We start from the raw sequence: 20,272 nt of genomic DNA, 5'->3' as shown, positions 1-20,272 counted from the left end.
AATCTTAGAAATCTAGGCTAACTGTACCAACAAAATTATATTTCTGTTAAAGTGAAGCTAAATATCGTTCGAAATGTATAACCTATGTATATTATAGATGTAAATTTAGAAAGGCTTTTTATGTTGAGTTTAGATTGTGTACAACCAAGCCCCAAATTGTATTATAATACTTATGATATAATACTTTTTTAGTTTGTTTTGGTGTTAAATCTTAGAAACAGAAGACATTTAGTCAGACACATGAATGATATTTTTTCCTTTAATTTCAGGGCTATGTTTTTTTTCATTGAAATTATCCACTCATGTCTATTTATTTCATGTCTCATTATTTTCCTTACTAACTAATAGCCACCAAAGTCTCCTCTTAGATTTCGGACAACTCCTCCTCTACAGTGATCTCCAGATATTTGAGGTTGGAAAGTCTCCTTTGCTCTTAACTCAGCAGATACTAAATAAAATTCAGGTTAGAGCTCTGGACAGAATTAACACCCTTGCATGCTTGCCGGTCAGTGTTGCATGTTTTTGGACACTGTTATGTTGGAAACTATGGTACTGCCCAAGGCCATTTAGACTCATGCTCACGTTTTATACCAAAATGTTAATCTCGACCTCTTTTGCCAAGTTTTTTTTCTTAATCAGATCCTTTATTCATTTGAGAAATTACAGAATAAGAGTTCCAGAGGTTGGATGTCTTTCTTGCTCTTTTCTTTTTACTTTCTTTTACCCAATAAAAGCCATTTTTTACAAACTTCCACCAATTTCCATCAAATATTCACTTTATCCGACCAAGAAATTCTTGACCAATGTCAGTAGGCAGTTGCAATGGCCAGGATTGCCTTAGTGTGTTTGTTTTGAGGAAGTGTTTTAAAGAAGTGAAAACCTCTTTGGTCAGCATCTGTGAACAACAAGAACACATAGTCTTTCCTGTGGGAATCTCAGTCATAAAATCTTTGTGAAAGAATTGAACAGGCTCATGAAGATAATCTAGTTGCTGCTTGAGGACCCACATTTGATATTCTTTGGTTCAAAATGCACGAGATGTTTTCAGTGGGTGACAGGTCTGGACAACAGGAAAGCTGGGGCCAGGACTCTTTAACCATAGAGCCATGCTGTTGCAATATGTGCTGAATGACATCTTGGAAGGTAGCATAAGATACTCCAAAACCTGTGTATATCATTAAACATCCATGCTCCTTATAAAGATGTGTTACTTGATGTACAATGTACAAATTCCTGACTCTCAGAATCCAGTACATTAATAAGACGAGGCCAGTCATACTTTTGGTTGTAGGAACACTGCATTTTCCATGCAATATATGCTGTTGATGCTCTGGATTAAACAATGACCTTGTTGTCTGAGTAAGCTATTGCAACAAATAAATATATACCACACAATGGTCCTGATAATAGCTCTGTAAATATAAAGCTTGTGTTAAATGTCAGTTTTATAAACAAACACACACACAACAACAAAATTATTTATCTCGTCTGTTGTTGTTAAGGATTAAAAACCTAAAACTGGAGTTCAGTCTGTGGTTTCTTTTCCTTGTTCAGCCTTTACTCTCGACTTTTTTGTTTGTTTTTTACATCCCTTCAGCCAACAACGATGACGGAGCACAGTGTGGTACAGGCAGTTTGGGAGCACTTCCTCCATCACCGCGGGGTGGCGCTGCAGTGACAAGTGAGTGCGACGCAGATAAGTTGCAGAAGCAGAAATCTGCGTTAATTCCTGCAGCCAGCAAAGCGCGATGGCCTCGACTGTGAATGCGAAATGATACAGATTGTTTAAGTTATTTAACTACCGAATGAGCAGTGTCCTTCAAAGACCGGAAAAAGTGCTGCAAGTGGTGGTCGCTTCGCAGAGACGACTCGCCAGTTTCCACCTACTGTAACCCCCGAAATCAGGAAGAAGGTACTCATCTGGCTAACATCAACGCTAGCGCTTGCGTCAGCCTGTTTCATTGATGGTAGTCACATACCTGATGCTAATGCTTCCAGCCGATAACTTACGCTTTATAATATCAAGTATAGATAATGTCATTGAACGATAGGTCTTCGCTTGATTTGTATAGTTAACGGTTAGTGTTGCGATGCTAGCTCGCTAGCAGGAGGGGCTGGCGGCACAATGAGCCCATCCTTCTGAGTAACGTCAGCTTTACACACAGCTTCTTGGTACCTTTTTTAAAAATTATTATTTGTAAAATATTTGAAAATTATTTGTATTAACTGTAAAACAACAGTCGCGAATGAGCCCCTCACTGTTTGACAGGGCGAAAGCTAAGCAGCACATTTCCCCGTCGCTCATTTGACTGTTTTTTTTTTTGGTTCCTCAAGTGTTCCACCACTCACAATGGCTGAGCCTGAGCTTCTGCTGGACTCCAACATCAGACTCTGGGTAGTGTTGCCCATTGTCTTCATTACCTTTCTCGTTGGGGTGATTCGGCATTATGTCTCAATTCTTCTGCAGAGTGACAAAAAGTTGACGTTAGAGCAAGTCTCTGACAGGTAGGTAATCCGTATTTGCAGAGTGACACGTTCAAGGCAGTTGCTGGTGATATCCATAAATGTGTTTATCTGTCTCCAAATCCAGTCAAGTTCTTATTCGGAGCCGAATTCTTAGAGAAAATGGAAAGTACATTCCGAAACAGGTAGGCAATCGCCCTCTTGGGTTCAAGTCCTTTTCTAAAATATGCACAAAGTATATGGCATCAGCACAAAACCATTAATATTTTGGTCATGTCGTAGCATTTTTTAAAAGAATATAATGGAAAATTTTCTATATATGTTCAGATAACCTTTGTACTTCAAGTATTCTTAATTTTTTTTTTAAGCTGATCGATCATCTTATTGACAGCGTAAACGGAAAAACTGAACATTTAGAAAACCTCATAAAAATGGAATTTTGAATGGATGTTTTCTGGGGAAATGTACAGTCAAAGTACACAAGTGAAGGCTTAATTTAACGAGCTCGTTTTTTTCACTGGAACCAAAAGGTTTTTTTGTTTTTTAAGATTGCACTTTACTAAAACTACACAGAATCAATTCTTGGTTGCTAGAAAGTAAAAACTGTTGGAAGTGTTCATTTGAAAACGGAGCTCTCTTTATTTCAGTAGCAAAACAGTTGCTGGTTTTGAACTGATGGCTGTTTGAAGAGAAGTGGAAATGAAGCAAAGATGACTTGGTTGTAAAGGATTCTTTGAAGTTTAGCAGATTTCAGTCCGGTGAGCCTTGGAAACAATTACAAAAATCCTTGAAGTTATCTCCAAGGTTCAAACTTAAAAAAGCGAGAAACTAGAATTATTTGGACTAGATTTATAGGCTTGTACAAGGTCCTGTGAACTAAAATGAGGTTTACATGTGTTTTTTTTTCAAGAATATTCGTAGCATGAACTGGGAGAAGTCGGTTAATTGGCATTAGATGTCCCATTTGTGTTTTATTTCATTGTTTATGGCCAAGTAGTGTCGGACATTGTTGCTCATGATCTCTTTTTGTTTCAGTCCTTTTTGATGAGGAAGTTCTACTTCAATAATCAAGAGGATGGGTTTTTTAAGAAGACTAAAAGAAAGGTTGTTCCGCCGTCTCCCATGACAGGTACGATGTGATGATGTAATCGTGAGCTTTAAAACCCACCCAACTAAAGATGCTCATTTAAAAATATCCTTTTTAGGGATTCAGAGACTTTGAAATGTGCTATCCCAAGTTGAACTTGTCTTCTTTGGCTGACCAGTTCATAACAGGATGGACTAAAATAATTTAATCGCTTTCATTCAGCAGAAGTCTCTTCTTCCCATGTGTTGTTGTTAAATGTTCATTCCAGGACAGCGAAGTCATCCCATATTGAGCCAATCTGTTAAGTCCAAGAGACTATTGAATAGAGCAAGAACAGCAGAGTTACTCCTCTGCTGTTCTTGGTATTGGTTGACCAGCTACTTTACTTTGAGACATTCTCTGTCTGCAGCAAGTGGAACTGGCAATGTGTCCAGTTATTACCTGTTTTGTGTCTGTAGTTACTAAAATATCCCGTCAATGAGCCAAACAAATGTTGCCATAGTATGGAAGACTCACTGTGCATTAGCTGTTGAGTTAATTAGCTGTTGGCTGCATATTTTCACAGATCCCAGCATGCTGACAGACATGATGAAAGGCAACGTCACCAACGTGCTTCCGATGATCCTCATTGGCGGTTGGATCAACTGGACCTTTTCAGGATTTGTAACAAGTAATTACTCATTACTACATATCTTTGTAGCTGATGCTGCATAATATCGAACAAGCAACTTGGAGTTTGTCACTTGATAATGTGACTGTAAATTGTCCTAAATGTGTTCTTTGTGCGCTCTGTTTTGCACAGCTAAGGTTCCCTTCCCTCTGACGCTTCGCTTTAAGCCCATGCTGCAGCAAGGCATTGAGCTGCTCTCACTGGATGCCTCCTGGTAAACTGATCAGATAAGAGTTGCAGAAATACGCCTGTTGTTGTCATTGTGCATAAATCTAAGAAATACTGTGTGCATTTGTAATCTAGGGTGAGCTCAGCCTCGTGGTATTTCCTGAATGTGTTTGGACTTCGAAGCATGTACTCATTAATTTTAGGCCAAGATAATGGTAAGTTTGGTCACTGAAGATCACTACCTCCTGTAGGGGGGGGGGGGGGGAATCACAATTTTCTATTCCCACCAACTTAATTGTTGTCGCTCATTCAAATCTCCAAAGGTGCGGACCAGTCGAGGATCATGCAAGAGCAAATGAGTGGCGCTGCCATGGCGATGCCTGCAGATACAAATAAAGCTTTCAAAGTATGTACTGTCATGTCAGAGTGATAAGCTCCTTGGGGGAGTCGGGGGGGCAGTGGTGCTTAGCTGCTTGTCCTTGATTTATTTTTTTTGTGTGTAGGCTGAGTGGGAGGCACTAGAACTGACTGACCACCAGTGGGCGCTGGAGAGCGTGGAGGAGGACCTGATGAGCAGGGAGCTGGACTTTGATGGCATGTTCAGCAAGGAGCTGCCGAGCGGCATCTTCTGATGGCCTTATCACTACTAATTTGAGCCTTCCGTTTTAAGATGTGGTGTCATTGCAGGGATTTGTTTTTATTTAAAACCACAGAGATGAGACGAATCTCTCCATGTTATGCAAAGTTTACAACTTTATGGTCATTGTCTTTCACATGTAGTAGCCTTTCCATTCCTGTCCATAGAAGATCTGAATTAGCTGCAATACACTGGCGCTGCTGCTGTATCATGTGTATTAGAAACTTTTACTTTTACCATTTCACCTTTGAGATAGGATATATTTTGTATAATTGAAAATACAGTTTGTTTATTGGAATGCATTGTTAGCTTGCTACTGTATGTCATGCTATTGGGTAATAGAATGACAGCTACCTTGTGCTTCTCCTATGTTACATACAGCTAGACTAGCAGTTTCCATTGTTCACATGCATCATTTTATTTTAGAGAAAAGGACACAAACCATTGTACAGGTGTGAATGATGTGCATTTAATTATACTCCAACACTCTTTAATACAATGTAATCACTCCATTGTTAGATCAGAGATGTGTTTGTTCGCGTTTGCCCCCATAAGGTGGAAGCAGGCCTGGGACCAGAAGACGTTGCGTTTTTGTGTGCTTGAAATACTGTGTTTTTCAACGATGTAGACAGTTGATTTTGTAATTTAACTCCTTTTGTGTTTTGTACAGCATAAAGTCAGTTTTTATTAAAATCTGGTTTTATCTGTTGCAGTGTTCAGCAGCACATTTATTTAGTTTTGAACGTGCAGACGAGTAGTTAAACTTTTAGTTCATTCACCGCGGATGATCGGTCATTAGTATCAGGACACTGAATGATAAATCCTCATATTCAGTTATGACACATGGCTTTATCATTTGCAGTTTTCCAGATGGGAAATATCGATGGACATTTCTGTTTATATGCGTCCTTGTGTGAATATTTGAGTGACAATGAAGCTGGAAAAAAACAAGTTATTTAAAAGATAATAAAACTGAACCACAAATAATTTCACTGTCAGCCCTAATGTATTTTAACAGCATTATAGTTCTGTAAATATTGCCAGTTGAATATGGAATATTTCCAAGGGTAAAATACCAGTGAAAATGTGCCCCGACTCTTTTTTTTTTTTTTAATCAGCTGCTGGGTTTCAAAATGAGTACAAAAAACTGCTTTGTTTTTCAATCTCCAATTTCAAGTTCCATCACCAGTTGATGACACCATTGTTTTGTTCCTGCCCAATAAATATGTTTATTGAATATATTTAGGGTTTCGGTGACGGTTCACTCTACTCCAGCTGTTTGTTCCATGTATTTTAAGGAACATTGCCATGGTTGGTGCTCGCCAAACTCTCCCATTTCCACCATCTCACAGTTTGGATAGTTGGAGGAATTGGCCCATAGGACACAGGCCCAGGGGCCCGAAGAGTCACGCGAGCTTAGGTCTTATTCCAGAAATATTAGACTTTACTCAGAAAGAGAAAATAAATAAGGTGAACTGATGGAACCAGATTGAGATTAAAAATCAAAACAGAGACAAAAAAGAAGTCCAAATGACTATACAGGGATGCAAAATTTCAATGCTGCAAAATGCTGCAAAACGTATACATGGTTTTTCAGTTGGAAACACCCAACGGCAAAATTTTGTTGTATCTATATTCATAATTCACGACTGGGTAGGGAGGGGGGCTTTTACGTGTTTGTGGCCCAGGGACCCATTGTCTCTTACTGCGTCTATGGACCGAAGAGGAGGAACGTTGAGCACTACGCTCGTCCTCTTGAGTGTGTTTGAGCGCGTTCACGATACCGGTACACTGGTTGCATGATGGCCGAGGGAGGCGGACCCGAGTCGGGTAGTGCGGGAGACTCCGACTCGGAGCCGGTAGCCGCACAGATGCCTACCCCTTCAACGGAGAGTCAAAAACAAACTATTGGGTCACTTTTAAAAACAACTCTAAGAAAGGGCGACGAATGGTAAGAATTGGCAAAGATATTTGATTCTTTTAGCGAGCGTTAGCTAGCTAGGAACAGGAAGTGCTAACAAGCTAAAGCTAGCAACCGAATGACAGCGATGCTAGTCTGAAACAGAAAGCTTCGGTGCTACTGATATTTGGTGGGCTAATGTATAACAGATTAGCATGTAACCCAGTAATCATCCCGAAATAACAATTTCTCCGTCAAAAGTGGCACTTGTTTAAATAGGTATTCATATTTGTCGTAAACAGGCAAACGGACCCAAGTGTTCTATATTCAGTTAACGAACATTAACGCCTATTTTGTGAGAAGTTGGGTGAAGCTAACCGATGTGGTAGCTTGTAGGTTGAAAGAGAAACTTAGGCCCCGGATTTGGATGGTAGGTTCCACTTTCAGTCAAACAGGCTCAATGCCGGATAAGTTTTGATCAGGAAGTGGTGTTGTTGACAGGAACATTATCTGTTTGTAATGACATGCAGGCAGGTAGTGGCATGTAGTTTCAGACCACGAGAAGCATCCAAGCTTGGGTGTAGTGTAGCCACTGAATTGGACAAGATAAACCTTAGTACTGACATATTACAGCAGAGAAATGTCAGATTAGCAGGTAACTCCTTTGCCTGAATTGAAGACAGAATTTTTTACCAAAGGATTTGATCATACTTCTTATACTAGTTTCTCGCTACACATGTACAGAGGTATTTACTATGGATTATTCAGGTTTTACTTGTAGAATATATTTCATGATACTCTAACAAGAAGTGCCTTTACATTTAAGCTGGTGCATAGTTTACCAAACTAAAACTAAGGTTATGTTAAAGTATATAGATTGCTTCTTAGACTGAGACTTCAAGGCTGTTGCCTTATTTGGTGACAGGGTTTTGTGGTCCTTCTATGTGATTTTAGCTTGTGAATGCTTGCAACTATGTCAATACAAGCCTATTACCTAAAGAAGATTCTTTACATGAGATTAAGTCAGACTGGCTTGCTGTTCTGCAAATGCTAAGACAGTTTGGTGTTGCATAATTGACTGGAATGGCACAAGGCTGAGTGCAGATTCTTTCGTTACCATGCATCTAAATACCATTTCTCGTCTAGATTACCTAAAACTGAATATGAATGTTTAAGGTTTGGAAGAACAATCACGGTACTCGTTAATTGCGAAATGTTGATCATTAACTGTGAATCGATTTGTCTTAGGTATCTAATAGACAGCCGGTGGTTCAAACAGTGGAAGAAGTATGTGGGGTTTGACAGCTGGGATATGTACAACGTTGGAGAACGTAGCCTCTATCCAGGACCAATTGATAACTCTGGCCTGTTCTCAGGTAAAATAGTAACATTTAAAGATTCCTCTTAAGTCTTTTTTTCTCATTTTCCCACATAGAGACTGTTAGACTCTTTTCCAACCTATATTTATTTTTTTTTCTCTTAAAGACCAGGAGACTCAGGCCCTTAAAGAGCACCTTATAGATGAGCTGGACTACGTCCTTGTACCCACTGAGGCATGGAATAAGCTTGTCAGCTGGTACGGCTGCCTTGATGACCAGAGAGCCATCGTTAGGAAGGTGATACAGTTTGATATGTCCTTCTTTCTTTATTTGTTTATATTTTTTTTTATAACATGGAGCGTGAGATGTTGACTGAGCTCTAAAATGTCATCTTTCTTTTCTAGGTGGTCGAACATGGCATGTTTGTTAAGCACTGTAAGGTTGAGGTCTATCTGCTCGAGCTCAACCTGTGTGAGAATGACAACATGGACAATGTCATCACACGTCATTTCAGCAAAGCTGATACTATAGGTGAGAAGTTCATCAAAATTCCAATGCGAGCTGAATGCAAACTAACAAACAGTTTCCGGCACGAAGCGTGTAAATTCTGTACATACATGCTTTTTTTGACCTAACGTGTTTCCCATATTTGCAGAAACTATAGAGAAGGAGATGCGGACATTGTTTAATATCCCTTCAGAGAAGGAGACCAGACTCTGGAACAAATACATGAGCAACACCTATGAGCAGCTGAACAAGCCAGACAGCACTGTGCAGGATGCTGGGCTGTTCCAGGGACAGGTAGTGAAGGCATTTGTTATTCAAATTACTTTGAGATTCCTTATGGACCGTAGAACACCACGTCCTAGTAAAATACCGGCACTCCCTTTGCATACATAATTCATAGTTCGTATACAGGAATTGCATTAAAAAAAAAACCAGGTACATCATAGAGCCTAATGCAATGCTGCACATTTGCTATGCATTAACATTTATATGATGATGTCATACTAATGATGCTGTTACAAATAAAGTTTCCCTTTTAACACGAATGGATGTTGGGAAGAGAAATGTGTCAACATGAAGACAGTATGCAATTAATAGCTTTCAGGAGACAAATGTGTGGCACGAGTTACATCAGTGGAGGTATGAAACATGGCAGCCAATAAAGTCCAGATGGATGGTGTTAGTTAATAACAAAATAAAGCGCAGTTGATAAAGCGACCTGATGCTGCTTCATAGTATTTGACATAAACGTTTTTTACGGATGGATACGAGATGAAGTTCAGTTGTGCAAGCTTGGCTTTCATACAGCATTTATCCCCCACAGGTGCTTGTGATCGAGCGCAAGAATGAGGACGGCACGTGGCCCAGACAAGCCTCCCATCCGAAGTAAGCAAACTCCTTATTTGTATTCAGTCATAGGAGAATGGGTGTTGTATCCTGTAATTTAGCCTTTACGGCATTTCACGTATACGCTAGATTAAAACTTTTAAGATAATTTGTTAAAATTAGTTTTTCAAATGCCCTTTTGCTCTCGTTCACCAGATCCAGTGCGACCCCATCCAGGAATTTCACTACCTCCCCCAAACTTTCTTCAAACTCATCAGTCAGTATATCCCCATCAGCAACTAATGGAGACAGCAGCTGTAGCCCTGGATACACGCTTAACAACAGCACCTCCTCCAGCAACAGGCAAGGAATCTTTTCACCTTTGAATTGAACTTGAATTTCACCTTTATTTTCCTCTATTCGAAATGATTTTTTTTGTATCATTAACCAGGTACCAGGTGCATACCTTACAATGCTGTAATCAGGATAAATATAATTCTATAGCATGGTCAGGAACATGCAATGAAAGAGGAGACTGCAGCTGTACTGTTACAGTGTACCTTCACTTGAGACTGTATCAGAGAATTGACATTATATCCATAAGTTGCATTTTCTCTTAATGGAATCCACTGTTAAATAGAGAACAAATGTTGTTTCTCAAATATTATTGTTGAGGAGTTAATTGTTGTGTGAGTTTGCATGGAAATGTAAGGATTTACACTGATATCAGTTTATCTGCTGCATCCCAAAAGTAATTCAACTCCAATTTACATGGATTTACATAAGCGGTTTTCTAGTTTGTTCATAGGATATTTGGGATCAGATAGAATGATTTAAGTCAAATAAACTGAAATTGCTGGTTTGTTCCCACTGACTGCTATAATTGTTACAAAATTGTAAGTTAGTTTGAAGATGTGTTTTAGAGTTTTGAGTGGAAAATGTGCTGCACAGATGAAACCACACCGTCGGTTTATCGAGACACGGGTAATGAAATTCCAAGGGGAGTTAAATTGAATAATAATTCCAAAACAACATCTAAATTTAATGATGGCTTGGTGAAATGGCTGCACGCACCGAAACAAAGCTTTTACTTCTCTCACTGCCGCATGAGATAAATTGGCCACTTAATGTAGCGGCAACATCCACTTTTAACTGATGTGTGTGAGTTGAAAAATGATGTTAGTATTTATTACTGAATACAGATGGTGCTATAGAGGCTTATTTCCGAATAGAACTTGAACGAAAGGATGATAAATATGATAGATTTTACAGTTGTTGTGGAGTCCTCATTTATTTAGGGAAACAAATCATATATTAAATATGATTCATACAGTTTCTGAGATCCTGAGCTGTTATAGTGCCTCTAGCCCTAAATAAGAACAAGAGTGTGGTGTCGATAGCCTGGTCAGACAGCAAAGACATGTTACAACATTGTTATGGGATGTTGTGTCCATAAATATATATTTTTTAAACATAAACTTGTACCAATAGAAACACGTCTGTTCTTCCTACAGATTTGGGGGCTACAACTCATATAGCTCCTCCTACAATTACAGAGAATCACAATCGCAGCCCGGCCTGTGTGGTCTAAGTAATTTGGGCAACACGTGCTTCATGAACTCTGCTCTCCAGGTAAACTAAATAAATCGGCCTCTATGCAAAGTAAGTCAGTTGTCGTTTTCGGGGGATGTTGTTGTTCAAATCCACTTTCTTGTCCCTGTTCTTCCAGTGCCTGAGCAACGCATCTCCACTCACAGAGTACTTCCTCAACGACCAGTACGAGGCAGAGATTAACAGAGAGAATCCGTTGGGAATGAGGGGCGAGATTGCGGAGGCTTATGCAGATCTAGTGAAGCAGATGTGGATGAGCCGCAGCAGCTACGTGGCACCACGTACCTTCAAAGTGAGTTCTGTCGGCCAGCTTTATCCGAGGATAATGCTTTAAGGTTGCTACGTGTGGAGTCAAAGTCAGATAAAGGTTGGAACCTCTGCCTTTTTTATTTCCAGACCCAGGTCGGACGCTTTGCTCCCCAGTTCTCAGGCTACCAGCAGCAGGACTCGCAGGAGCTGCTGGCCTTTCTGTTGGACGGGCTCCATGAAGATCTGAACCGTGTTAAGAAGAAGCCTTATCTGGCCCTGAGGGACGCAGAGGGCCGCCCAGATGAGGTACAGCTCACGCAGAGAAGTGCTTTGTCTTTCCCAAGTTTCAACTCAAAGTTTAAAGACTGATGTAATGCAGAACTTTCTCAGATATCAGTCTTCAAAGCGGCTTTGGTTGAGTTGTGTTTTTATCAAACTCACGATTTAAACTTCAAAGAGAATAATTAAGATTCATAGCGTGCTAGACCCTGTCTGGCAGCCGCACAGAGAATGGGGGTTTTTGTTTTGAAGCTTTGCAGTGTCACGTTGTGTACTTTTATCACCCCGGATTGATGTTTTTAAAATGGCATCTTAATTAAATACCTTCTCCTGACAGATTGTTGCCAAGGAAGCTTGGACAAACCACCGCTTGCGCAATGACTCGATTATAGTTGATATTTTCCACGGCCTCTTCAAATCCACGCTGGTGTGTCCAGAGTGCTCCAAGGTGTCGGTAACATTTGACCCCTTCTGCTACCTCACACTGCCCCTGCCCATGAAGAAAGACCGCACCATGGAGGTGTTCCTGGTGCGATCAGACCCTCAGTCTAGACCCACTCAGGTAAGTCTCACTGCTCTCGTACTTGCTGCTGATGAGACTGACGTGAATATTTGAATGTGTTTTGTTTTCCCCTTTGTCTGGCAGTACCGGGTGGTGGTCCCCAAACTGGGCACAGTAACAGACCTGTGCAGCGCCTTGTCCAAACTCTGTGAAATCCCTCCAGAAAACGTTAGAACCTCTTTTTTTTTTTTTTTTTTTTTGTCCAGTTTCAATACTTTATTCTGTCTTGGGCTGAACTAAATAGAACTCCTTTGTGTTTCTAGATGGTGGTCGCAGATGTTTACAATCATAGGTTCCACAAAGTATATCGACGGGACGACGGCCTCAACCAGATCATGGAAAAAGACGACATATTTGTGTAAGTGCTGTCGTCGGCTGGAGGATGAGCTGGAGGGGTTCGCTGCTGAGGATGCACTTTAATGCAGCGTTTTTGTTGCTGCTTCTCGCAGGTATGAGGTACAAGAGGAGGACAGCGAGAGGATGAACCTGCCTATATATTTCAGGGAGCGCCACTCCAAGCATGCTGGAAGCTCCACAAGCACCTTGCTGTTTGGCCAGCCTTTACTCATCACCGTGCCCAGACAAAACCTCACAGCAGACATTCTTTATGATAAGATCCTGGAGAGGATTGGGTAAGAACCAAATTTACAGACGGCAGAATGTGCTCCTTTCCTATTGTTGCAAGGAGCTATTTGTTGAGTGTTCCTCTCTGTTCTTTGTTGCAGGCGCTATGTAAAACACTCTCAAAGCCCTAACAGTGAAAGCAGGGCGTCAGCCTCTGCCACCTTATCTAGTTGCAACCAGGCTCCTGAATGTTCCACATCATCAAGTCTCAACGCTGGCCTGGGTGGCTGCGGCAGCCCCCTGTCAGATGGGGCCTCCTGCAGCGCCAGCTCCAGTAATGGCAGCAACCACTCAGGAACATGCAATGAAGCTAATGGTTTATATGATGGTAAGAAGCTGGCGATAACTGCTCTCACCCTGCTGAAGACGCAGAGATCAGTCGAGAAGGAACACAAAAAGACGAATGAAACATGACACCGTTATTGTGTTTGTCTGCTCAGGAGAAGAGGAAGCCATGGACCACCAGGTGAGTCCTGAGCCTGAGAATGGCCTGTCTGAAGAAGAGGAGGACACCTCCGACTTGGAAAACGGCTCCAAACGAGAGGCGGCAAAGCTCTTCACTTTCAGTGTTGTCAACTCTTACGGAACAGCCAACATCAGCCAGCTGCCTTGCGACGGAAATATCCTCAAACTGAATCGTCAGTGTGAAACCTTTTAAACGTACAACTGCATTGGTAGCGTTTCCTTTCACTCGTCTGAACAAAGCTCCTCCCATTTCTTCTCCCTACAGCTCACTCCACAGTGGCCATCGACTGGGACACAGAGTCAAAGAAACTGTGCTACGATGAGCAGGAAGCAGAGGTCAGTGGGTTGATGTTTATCAAAACATCCTGTCACACTATGTGCAAATGTCGGCTTTATATGTGTGTAAATATTCTCCGTAGGCCTATGAGAAGCATGAAAGCATGCTGCAGCCTCAAAAAAAGAAAGCCAACGTGGCCCTGAGGGAATGCATCGAGCTCTTTACCACCATGGAAACTCTGGGAGAACACGACCCTTGGTAAGGGTTCTTTGGCATAATTTAGTGTAAAACTTTTACTTTTTCCACTGGTTTGTCATCTAAAACCACTTTTTTTGTTGTTGTAGGTATTGTCCAACTTGTAAGAAACACCAGCAGGCCACAAAAAAGTTTGACTTGTGGTCGCTGCCTCGCATTCTGGTCGTTCACCTCAAGCGTTTCTCCTACAACCGATGTTGGAGGGACAAGCTGGACACGGTGGTGGACTTTCCCATCAGGTATGATGGCAGGATTTATCGTTGGCGTTTAGGAAGCAAAAAGGCAGACTTCTGTCCCAGCTGACGTCGGGCCGGATGTACCCTGAACAAATTATAGGTCAACCACTGGACTGTCGCAGAGAGGCACAAGACGCTCATTCATGCTCGCTCTTACACCAACAGGCAACCTGAAATCTAATCAGGGTGCGGCAGCTGAAAAGATCGGTTATAATAAGCAACGTGCGTCTCACTCTGTCAAACTAACGTCAAGCCTAAAGTTTTTATATGGTAATCTGTGCGTAAATAAGTCGTTTTTTTAGTCGAAACACAGACACTGTGATCCAAAATCAAGTTTCAAAGTGGCAGAATGCTGGAAAACAGTTGGTAAAGGCTGTAAGCTGGTTGGACTCCACCATTCCTAGTATTTAGCTTTCTGTAACCTACATTGTGGTGTGACTTACAGTATGTGAAAACTGAATGTAAATGTAATTTATTTATACAGCCCTTTACAACAGTCCATTTCGGTGTACCAAAGTGCTTTACATCAGATAATAAATAAAGAAAAGAATAAGTACAAAACAATAAAATAACAGTAAACGCAATAAAATAAAATACAGCAAAATTGAATAAGATAATATAAAAGAGTCACCATACTACTGGGTATTAAAAGCCATCTGAAATAAATATGTTTTTAGCCTTGATTTAAAGAGGCCCAGGTGAGAAATAAGACGCATCTCAGGGGGGAGCTCATTCCAGAGCCTGGGGGCAGCAACGGAAAAGGCTCGGTCACCCCAGTGCTTGTATTTTGACCTGGGCACTTCCAACAAAAGTTGATTTGTTGACCTCAGAGCTCTACAAGGATTACGGACAGTTAAAAGCTCAGATGAATATGATGGGGTGAGGCCGTTAAGAGCTTTAAAAACAAACATTAAAAGTTTAAAATCAATTCTATAAAGGACAGGAAGCCAATGAAGGGAGTTAAGAACAGCGTATGAAATTGTGTTGAAATTTGCTTTGAACACATATCAGCGGGGCTGTTACACCAGAGGGAGCTGTAACCTGAAAGTCACAGTGCGAGTGAACCGTTTACATCAATGAGGAAGTTTTGATTGCACTTTCGAGACGTTAACTCACTTCCTGATGCATCATACCTTAAAGTACCAGTGTTCCGTCTTCTCCTATTGTTATTCTGTGGCCCGTGAAAGAGGCCTTTCTTCTCTCTCTGGTTTTTCTTTTTTTCTGCTGGCACATGAAAACAATTTCCGCTGTGTTTGAATGGGGAACAGTTTCCTCAAGATCATGTGGCGTAACGGCCAAATGTCACTTAGTGACTTCTGTTTGGAAACTTGACCGACCAGGATACAAGGAAGCAGATATAATGTTACTGATATCCTGCTCTTAGAAAAAGGCTGAGTCATGCTTATTAAGGAGGAATTAAACACAGAGAAGGCTCATGTGCCCCTGGGTGTTTTTTTGGGGGGTGGGGATTTAAATGGATATTTTTCTAAAGCCCAGCCTGGTTTTGAACTTGCTGAACGATGTTTTCTTTTTCAGGGATCTGAACATGTCAGAGTTTGTTTGTGACCCAAAGGCCGGCCCTTACGTCTATGACCTTATTGCTGTTTCAAACCACTACGGAGGAATGGGAGGAGGTCACTGTAAGTCGATGTTTATCCTGCTATGTTGTTTCGTTCTGCGATACACTTTCACCTTGAGTGGGAAGCAAAAAGCAGTCAGTCTGCAGCCCAGCATGGGCTGATTAAATGATCTTTGTCTCTCTGTGGGCTCTGTGTGGGATTAGAGTTTAGTATGGACCCCAGGACTCACACATATTTTCCCTCTGTGTGACAGACACGGCTTATGGCAAGAATAAGGTGGATGGAAAGTGGTACTACTTTGACGACAGCAGCGTCTCGTCTGCCACAGAGGACCAGATTGTGGTAAGTTATTTTCTTTGTGTTTTAGCCCGAGAAGTCGCTCGACTCTCTTTCTGTAGTGTCAGGTGTGCCTCTTGTCGGAGTGTAAACTAACCGCCTGTCGTCCCGTTGCAGACTAAAGCAGCCTATGTGCTGTTCTATCAGCGCAGAGACGAGGAAAGCCCCTCCAAACCTCAACCCTCGGCTTCGTTGGGAGGAGCACCGGAGCCGGCCGACGACCGCATGGACACAAACTGAGGAGCCCTGACGCCAGGGGACACATACTGAAATACATATGGCAAATAGACACTTGGACGCGCACATACAACGCTTCTTTAGTGACAGAGGATTCCACAGACTTATTAATCCCACCTTCCCGTATTTTATTTGATTTCTGTCTCGTATGTTTTTGGCTAGAACCAACAGACTCGTCAACGCGTGAACTGAGAGACTTCCTCCCTGCAGCGGGTGGCCTACTGATTTCTGATCATAGTTTACTAGTCTGGAACTAAGGGGAATACGAATAGATGTAGATCCTCTCACTGGATGAACAGAATGTTAGAAGTGCCCTCAAATGTGTAGATAAACAAATGTTTCTGTTGCCCACGAGAACAATCAGAAACATTTTAAAAGAAAGCCAAATGCACATGTTGTTTCAACCAAAGCGTTTCAAGGTATTTATGGAGAAATGAAGCAGAGGTTTGCAGGATTCGGGCACCGTGCCTCGATTTGTCTCTTAATATTCTCGCTGTGCAGAGGTGAATGCAAAACTCATCAATCACACAGAACAATACATGCAACTCTTGTTGCAAGAATCCCACGACCTTAATGCCTCTCGTTGTTAAACGGATCCATTGCTGAAGGGATGGCGCTGCTTCAGAGTAGCTGTGGCAGTCGGGGCTCCTGGCCTGCTGGATCTGCGGTGCGATCCCAACCACAGAGGAGGGGGATGTCTCGTGTCAAGGTTTTTAACATCTGACTTGACAAGTTGAAGCTTATCGGCCTTGCTCTTGTTTTGTTTGACGCACAGCACAGGCTCTGCCGTCTCCCGGGCTCCTCACCAGGAGAGTCCTGAGTCTGCTAACATTGTCATATGTTTGGGTTTTGTGTTTTGTTTTATTTTTTTTTTTTGGAATCACAATGGCGGAAAAAAAGCGGCCTTTCAATTCCTGCAGCCTGACAAAAAAAAAAGGAGGCACTTTGAAATCTACATGAGTTCATCATCTACCTGCTTCTGGTGTAATCTAGACATAACTAAAGTGTGCGGTGTGGCCCTAGCTTTAAGGATTGCGGTCTGTCACACTTCCAGATCAGTTGAACGTGTCTTTTAAGCATTATTTGATTGCTGCCTGATTGGACTCTTAACTCACTTGCAATAGCTTGTCCTTACTAGTCATGTACATTAATGCAGCTCTGTATTGAAATGGCTGTTTGATATCTTCAAAGCACATTGAGTGAAACAAAAATAAACTAGTATAAAAGTGGTGCTTCATTGATGAAACTTGAAATTGCTCCTGACGGTGAGAAACAATCCGCGCATGTAATCAGACGGCGGCGAGACAGCCGAACCGTGACATTTGGAGCCAGAAGTTCATTCTTCCAGCGATCTGGAAACACTGCTAAGTTGTTGGGTGAACCACACTGAACTTATTTCTGGCGATACAAAGAAGCGGCCCCTTTTTAACTTTCACTCGGTTTTGTCTTAATAGATGCTAAATGATCCGAGGAAGCCGATTTTAAATGTGGGTGACTATAAACAGAGTAGAAGGCGTTTACTTGGACTAAGTAAAATGAACTGGCAGTTGATAATTAATGTGTACTCTTATAAGTCTTGTCCTGTAAGTTCTGCACTTGGTTGCATAATGGCATGTTAATATGTCTGCTGGTCGGTCCTGGCATGATCAAACCGTTCAGAGAGGACTAACTCCCAGTAGAGTCATTTCTGCCTGCGACAGTAAAGCTTTACATAGTTCCTGGGATCACAGATTGTTTGTGGAGGACACGGTGATGGCAATTCTCACAAAAAAAAAAAACCTAAGAGATGTGAATAATTTTAAATAGGTGTATACATTCTTGTCCGCATATTTATCCACACTTTGTTTTTAAATTGAGAAATATTTGAATTCATATTACAATAAAGTCTGGAAGAAGCATCAAAAGTTCTTTTTCTTTTTCCTACATTGTTACTTTTATTTGAAAGTGCTGCCATATATTTATTTGTACTTGTAACCAAGAAAAAAAAAAAGTTTTGAAGTAAAAGGAGAGCTGGACGCATCGAGGACGTTTGCGTGGGGATTGCGTGCGCGTGCACTTTTAGCGCTCAAGTCCAAAGTCAACAAAATGACTCCCACTTGAATTGCAAAATGACTTCTTCTTGCAGGTGATGCAACCGTTATTATTACCAACCACACTTGCTGACTGGCAGCAAAGAGGACTATGATCTGCAGTTGGGTGTAGGTCATGTAGTAATTTCCCCTTCAGTGCAGCCTATTTCAAACCAATGATTTACACGTTGGGCGGGGCTCAGCATGTGTTTGAATCCATGATTTGCCTTGTTTTTTTCCACCCCCTTTAATCAGGTTACATGTAAGAAAATACTCATACGGGACTGGTAAAAGTAAATGCTGTATAAAAAAAAAAAAAAAACCCTTATCTTATGGGATTGGTCCCACGCTGAAGCTGTGTTTGGGTGAGATAAGCAACGTAAACCCAACGCTGAGACATTCAATGAGAAAAACAAAACATTTATTGGACCTCGTCATACATCTCACCACAGCCGTGCTTTACACGCAGGTAATGCAGCTGAGAACGTTGCCTTTTTTTACATTTTTTTTTTACATCAGACATTCTTCTCACAACTTGGTTTCAAAGGATGTCTTCATGGAGTAAAACGACGCAACGCAGTCATCACGTACGAGAGAGCACAGGTGACGTCAGAGCAGCGTCTACAGAAACGACGGACGGGAAAAGTGAGCACCGTGGGGAGCTGTAGGCTGCTCGGGTCTTCTGAGGACTTGTTAGTTGACCTGGTCGAGGAGCTTCTTGATGTCTCCCTCGATGTCGCTGGTGAGGAACCTCCTGCTGTAACGCTTGAACGGCTCTCCGTCTGGCCCGATGAGGAACTTCTCAAAGTTCCAGGCCACGTCGTTCCTGCACACTGGGCTCCACATGATCAGCTTGGGGTCGTTCATCAGGGACGAGGGGTCGTCACTGGGAACTGGGAGCCGTTCCCGGAGGAGCACGAACAGGGGATGGGCATCCTTCCCGTTCACCTCCACCTTCTCGAGAAGCTGAAACTTTGGCTCGAAACCATTTCCAGGACGGACGTACTTGAGAGACAGGATGATTTCTTCATTCTTGCAGTTCTCCTGCAGGTTGATCATTGACATTATTCATTATCTGACATTATCATTGTATCTGAAAGAGGAAGGTGCAGCCACAAAGACTGACTTCCTCCTTTCGACAAGAAGCTTTTGGATTATTTTGAGCCTGTTCAGGAACCACTTAGTAAACAGTTATTCTTAACAAATCAATCTTATGACCTATTGAATTCACAGCGCCCGAAGAGACATTAAGGAATTAAAGATTTTACATTATGAGAATTTGTTTTGTTCTCAGGTGTAACTAATTTAACCATAATCCCCCCCCCCCAAAAAAAAACAAATATATGTAAATACATATAAACATAAACTACGCGTTTTCCACGACAGTGCTTTTGTTTCTTACATTTTAAACCTCTAACAAAACCGAGCACTTCCCAGACAGCAGTACTTTAAAGAAAACATTTTTGGGAAAAACTAGAGCATGACACAAACGATCACATTTTGAGGAGGTGGTCAGTAAAGTAGCTTTCACCTGATGGCCGAACTGGTTGCAGGGTACTCCCAGGATCACGAGCCCCTTGCTGGCGTACCGCTCGTGGAGCTCGTTCATCTGGGTGTAATCCCTGGTTGTCGTACCTCAGAGAGACGCGACATTCTCAATAAGGACGACTTTGCCCTTCAGAGACGAGAAATTGAACATTTCTCCCGACAAGAGTTTAGCCGTGAGGTTGTAGAATTTCGACCCCATTCTTGCGTTGAACTTCTTGGCCACAGGTGTCCTCTGACTTCCTTCTTTGAATGAGCCTCCTTGAGGGTCTGAGGCGAGTCATAAACCGTCAAAGATCATGTATTGTTAGTCAAGATGGTTCACCGTCCGCAGTCAGCGGAAAGACCTTCATACTGAACAGTGTCTTCCT

At 41.8% G+C, this 20,272-nt stretch overlaps 3 protein-coding genes across 4 annotated transcripts; 2 read left to right on the top strand and 1 right to left on the bottom strand.

Moving 5' to 3' along the window:
* The first annotated feature begins 1,822 nt into the window (after positions 1-1,822).
* emc3 (ER membrane protein complex subunit 3) lies at positions 1,823-5,966 on the top strand. Of its 2 annotated transcripts, none has more exons than XM_072382231.1 (9): positions 1,823-1,912; positions 2,335-2,505; positions 2,591-2,648; positions 3,499-3,592; positions 4,116-4,220; positions 4,353-4,434; positions 4,524-4,603; positions 4,712-4,794; positions 4,892-5,966. In XM_072382231.1, the coding sequence occupies exons 2-9, from the start codon at positions 2,351-2,353 to the stop codon at positions 5,018-5,020; spliced, it is 786 nt and encodes a 261-aa protein (XP_072238332.1). In that variant the 5' UTR covers positions 1,823-1,912; positions 2,335-2,350; the 3' UTR covers positions 5,021-5,966. The 2 variants fall into 2 exon arrangements, with proteins under 2 accessions (XP_072238332.1, XP_072238331.1); XM_072382230.1 differs by having other exon boundaries at positions 1,856-1,924; positions 2,346-2,505.
* An 833-nt stretch (positions 5,967-6,799) lies between these two features.
* usp4 (ubiquitin specific peptidase 4 (proto-oncogene)) lies at positions 6,800-17,516 on the top strand. Its single transcript, XM_072382229.1, has 22 exons — positions 6,800-6,976; positions 8,174-8,301; positions 8,411-8,541; positions 8,649-8,775; positions 8,900-9,045; positions 9,575-9,636; positions 9,793-9,939; positions 11,091-11,208; positions 11,306-11,479; positions 11,584-11,742; positions 12,053-12,277; positions 12,362-12,445; positions 12,541-12,635; positions 12,727-12,909; positions 13,003-13,229; positions 13,342-13,539; positions 13,632-13,702; positions 13,786-13,901; positions 13,988-14,137; positions 15,671-15,774; positions 15,968-16,056; positions 16,168-17,516. The coding sequence occupies exons 1-22, from the start codon at positions 6,825-6,827 to the stop codon at positions 16,288-16,290; spliced, it is 3,009 nt and encodes a 1,002-aa protein (XP_072238330.1). The 5' UTR covers positions 6,800-6,824; the 3' UTR covers positions 16,291-17,516.
* A 1,245-nt stretch (positions 17,517-18,761) lies between these two features.
* Positions 18,762-20,180, bottom strand: gpx1b (glutathione peroxidase 1b). Its single transcript, XM_072382228.1, has 2 exons — positions 19,888-20,180; positions 18,762-19,400 (listed from the first exon to the last, which is right to left on the bottom strand). The coding sequence occupies exons 1-2, from the start codon at positions 20,101-20,103 to the stop codon at positions 19,050-19,052; spliced, it is 567 nt and encodes a 188-aa protein (XP_072238329.1). The 5' UTR covers positions 20,104-20,180; the 3' UTR covers positions 18,762-19,049.
* Between the last annotated feature and the right edge of the window lie 92 nt (positions 20,181-20,272).

This window comes from Leuresthes tenuis, unplaced genomic scaffold (genome assembly GCF_036924035.1).
Source record: "Leuresthes tenuis unplaced genomic scaffold, fLeuTen1.0.hap1 SCAF_3, whole genome shotgun sequence".
NCBI classification, from domain to species: domain Eukaryota; kingdom Metazoa; phylum Chordata; class Actinopteri; order Atheriniformes; family Atherinopsidae; genus Leuresthes; species Leuresthes tenuis.
The sequence above is the reverse complement of the archived record's forward strand: the minus strand, read 5'-3'. Positions and strand labels throughout refer to the sequence as shown.

Excerpts from the sequence above, each read along its gene's own strand:
- emc3 (XM_072382231.1), top strand. The coding sequence starts at position 2,351 with ATGGCTGAGCCTGAGCTTCTGCTGGACTCCAACATCAGACTCTGGGTA. Across the intron at positions 3,593-4,115 it reads TCCGCCGTCTCCCATGACAG|ATCCCAGCATGCTGACAGAC; the intron begins GTACGATGTGAT and ends ATATTTTCACAG. Across the intron at positions 4,435-4,523 it reads CTCTCACTGGATGCCTCCTG|GGTGAGCTCAGCCTCGTGGT; the intron begins GTAAACTGATCA and ends TTTGTAATCTAG.
- usp4 (XM_072382229.1), top strand. The coding sequence starts at position 6,825 with ATGATGGCCGAGGGAGGCGGACCCGAGTCGGGTAGTGCGGGAGACTCC. Across the intron at positions 8,776-8,899 it reads CAGCAAAGCTGATACTATAG|AAACTATAGAGAAGGAGATG; the intron begins GTGAGAAGTTCA and ends CCATATTTGCAG. Across the intron at positions 11,209-11,305 it reads TCATGAACTCTGCTCTCCAG|TGCCTGAGCAACGCATCTCC; the intron begins GTAAACTAAATA and ends CTGTTCTTCCAG.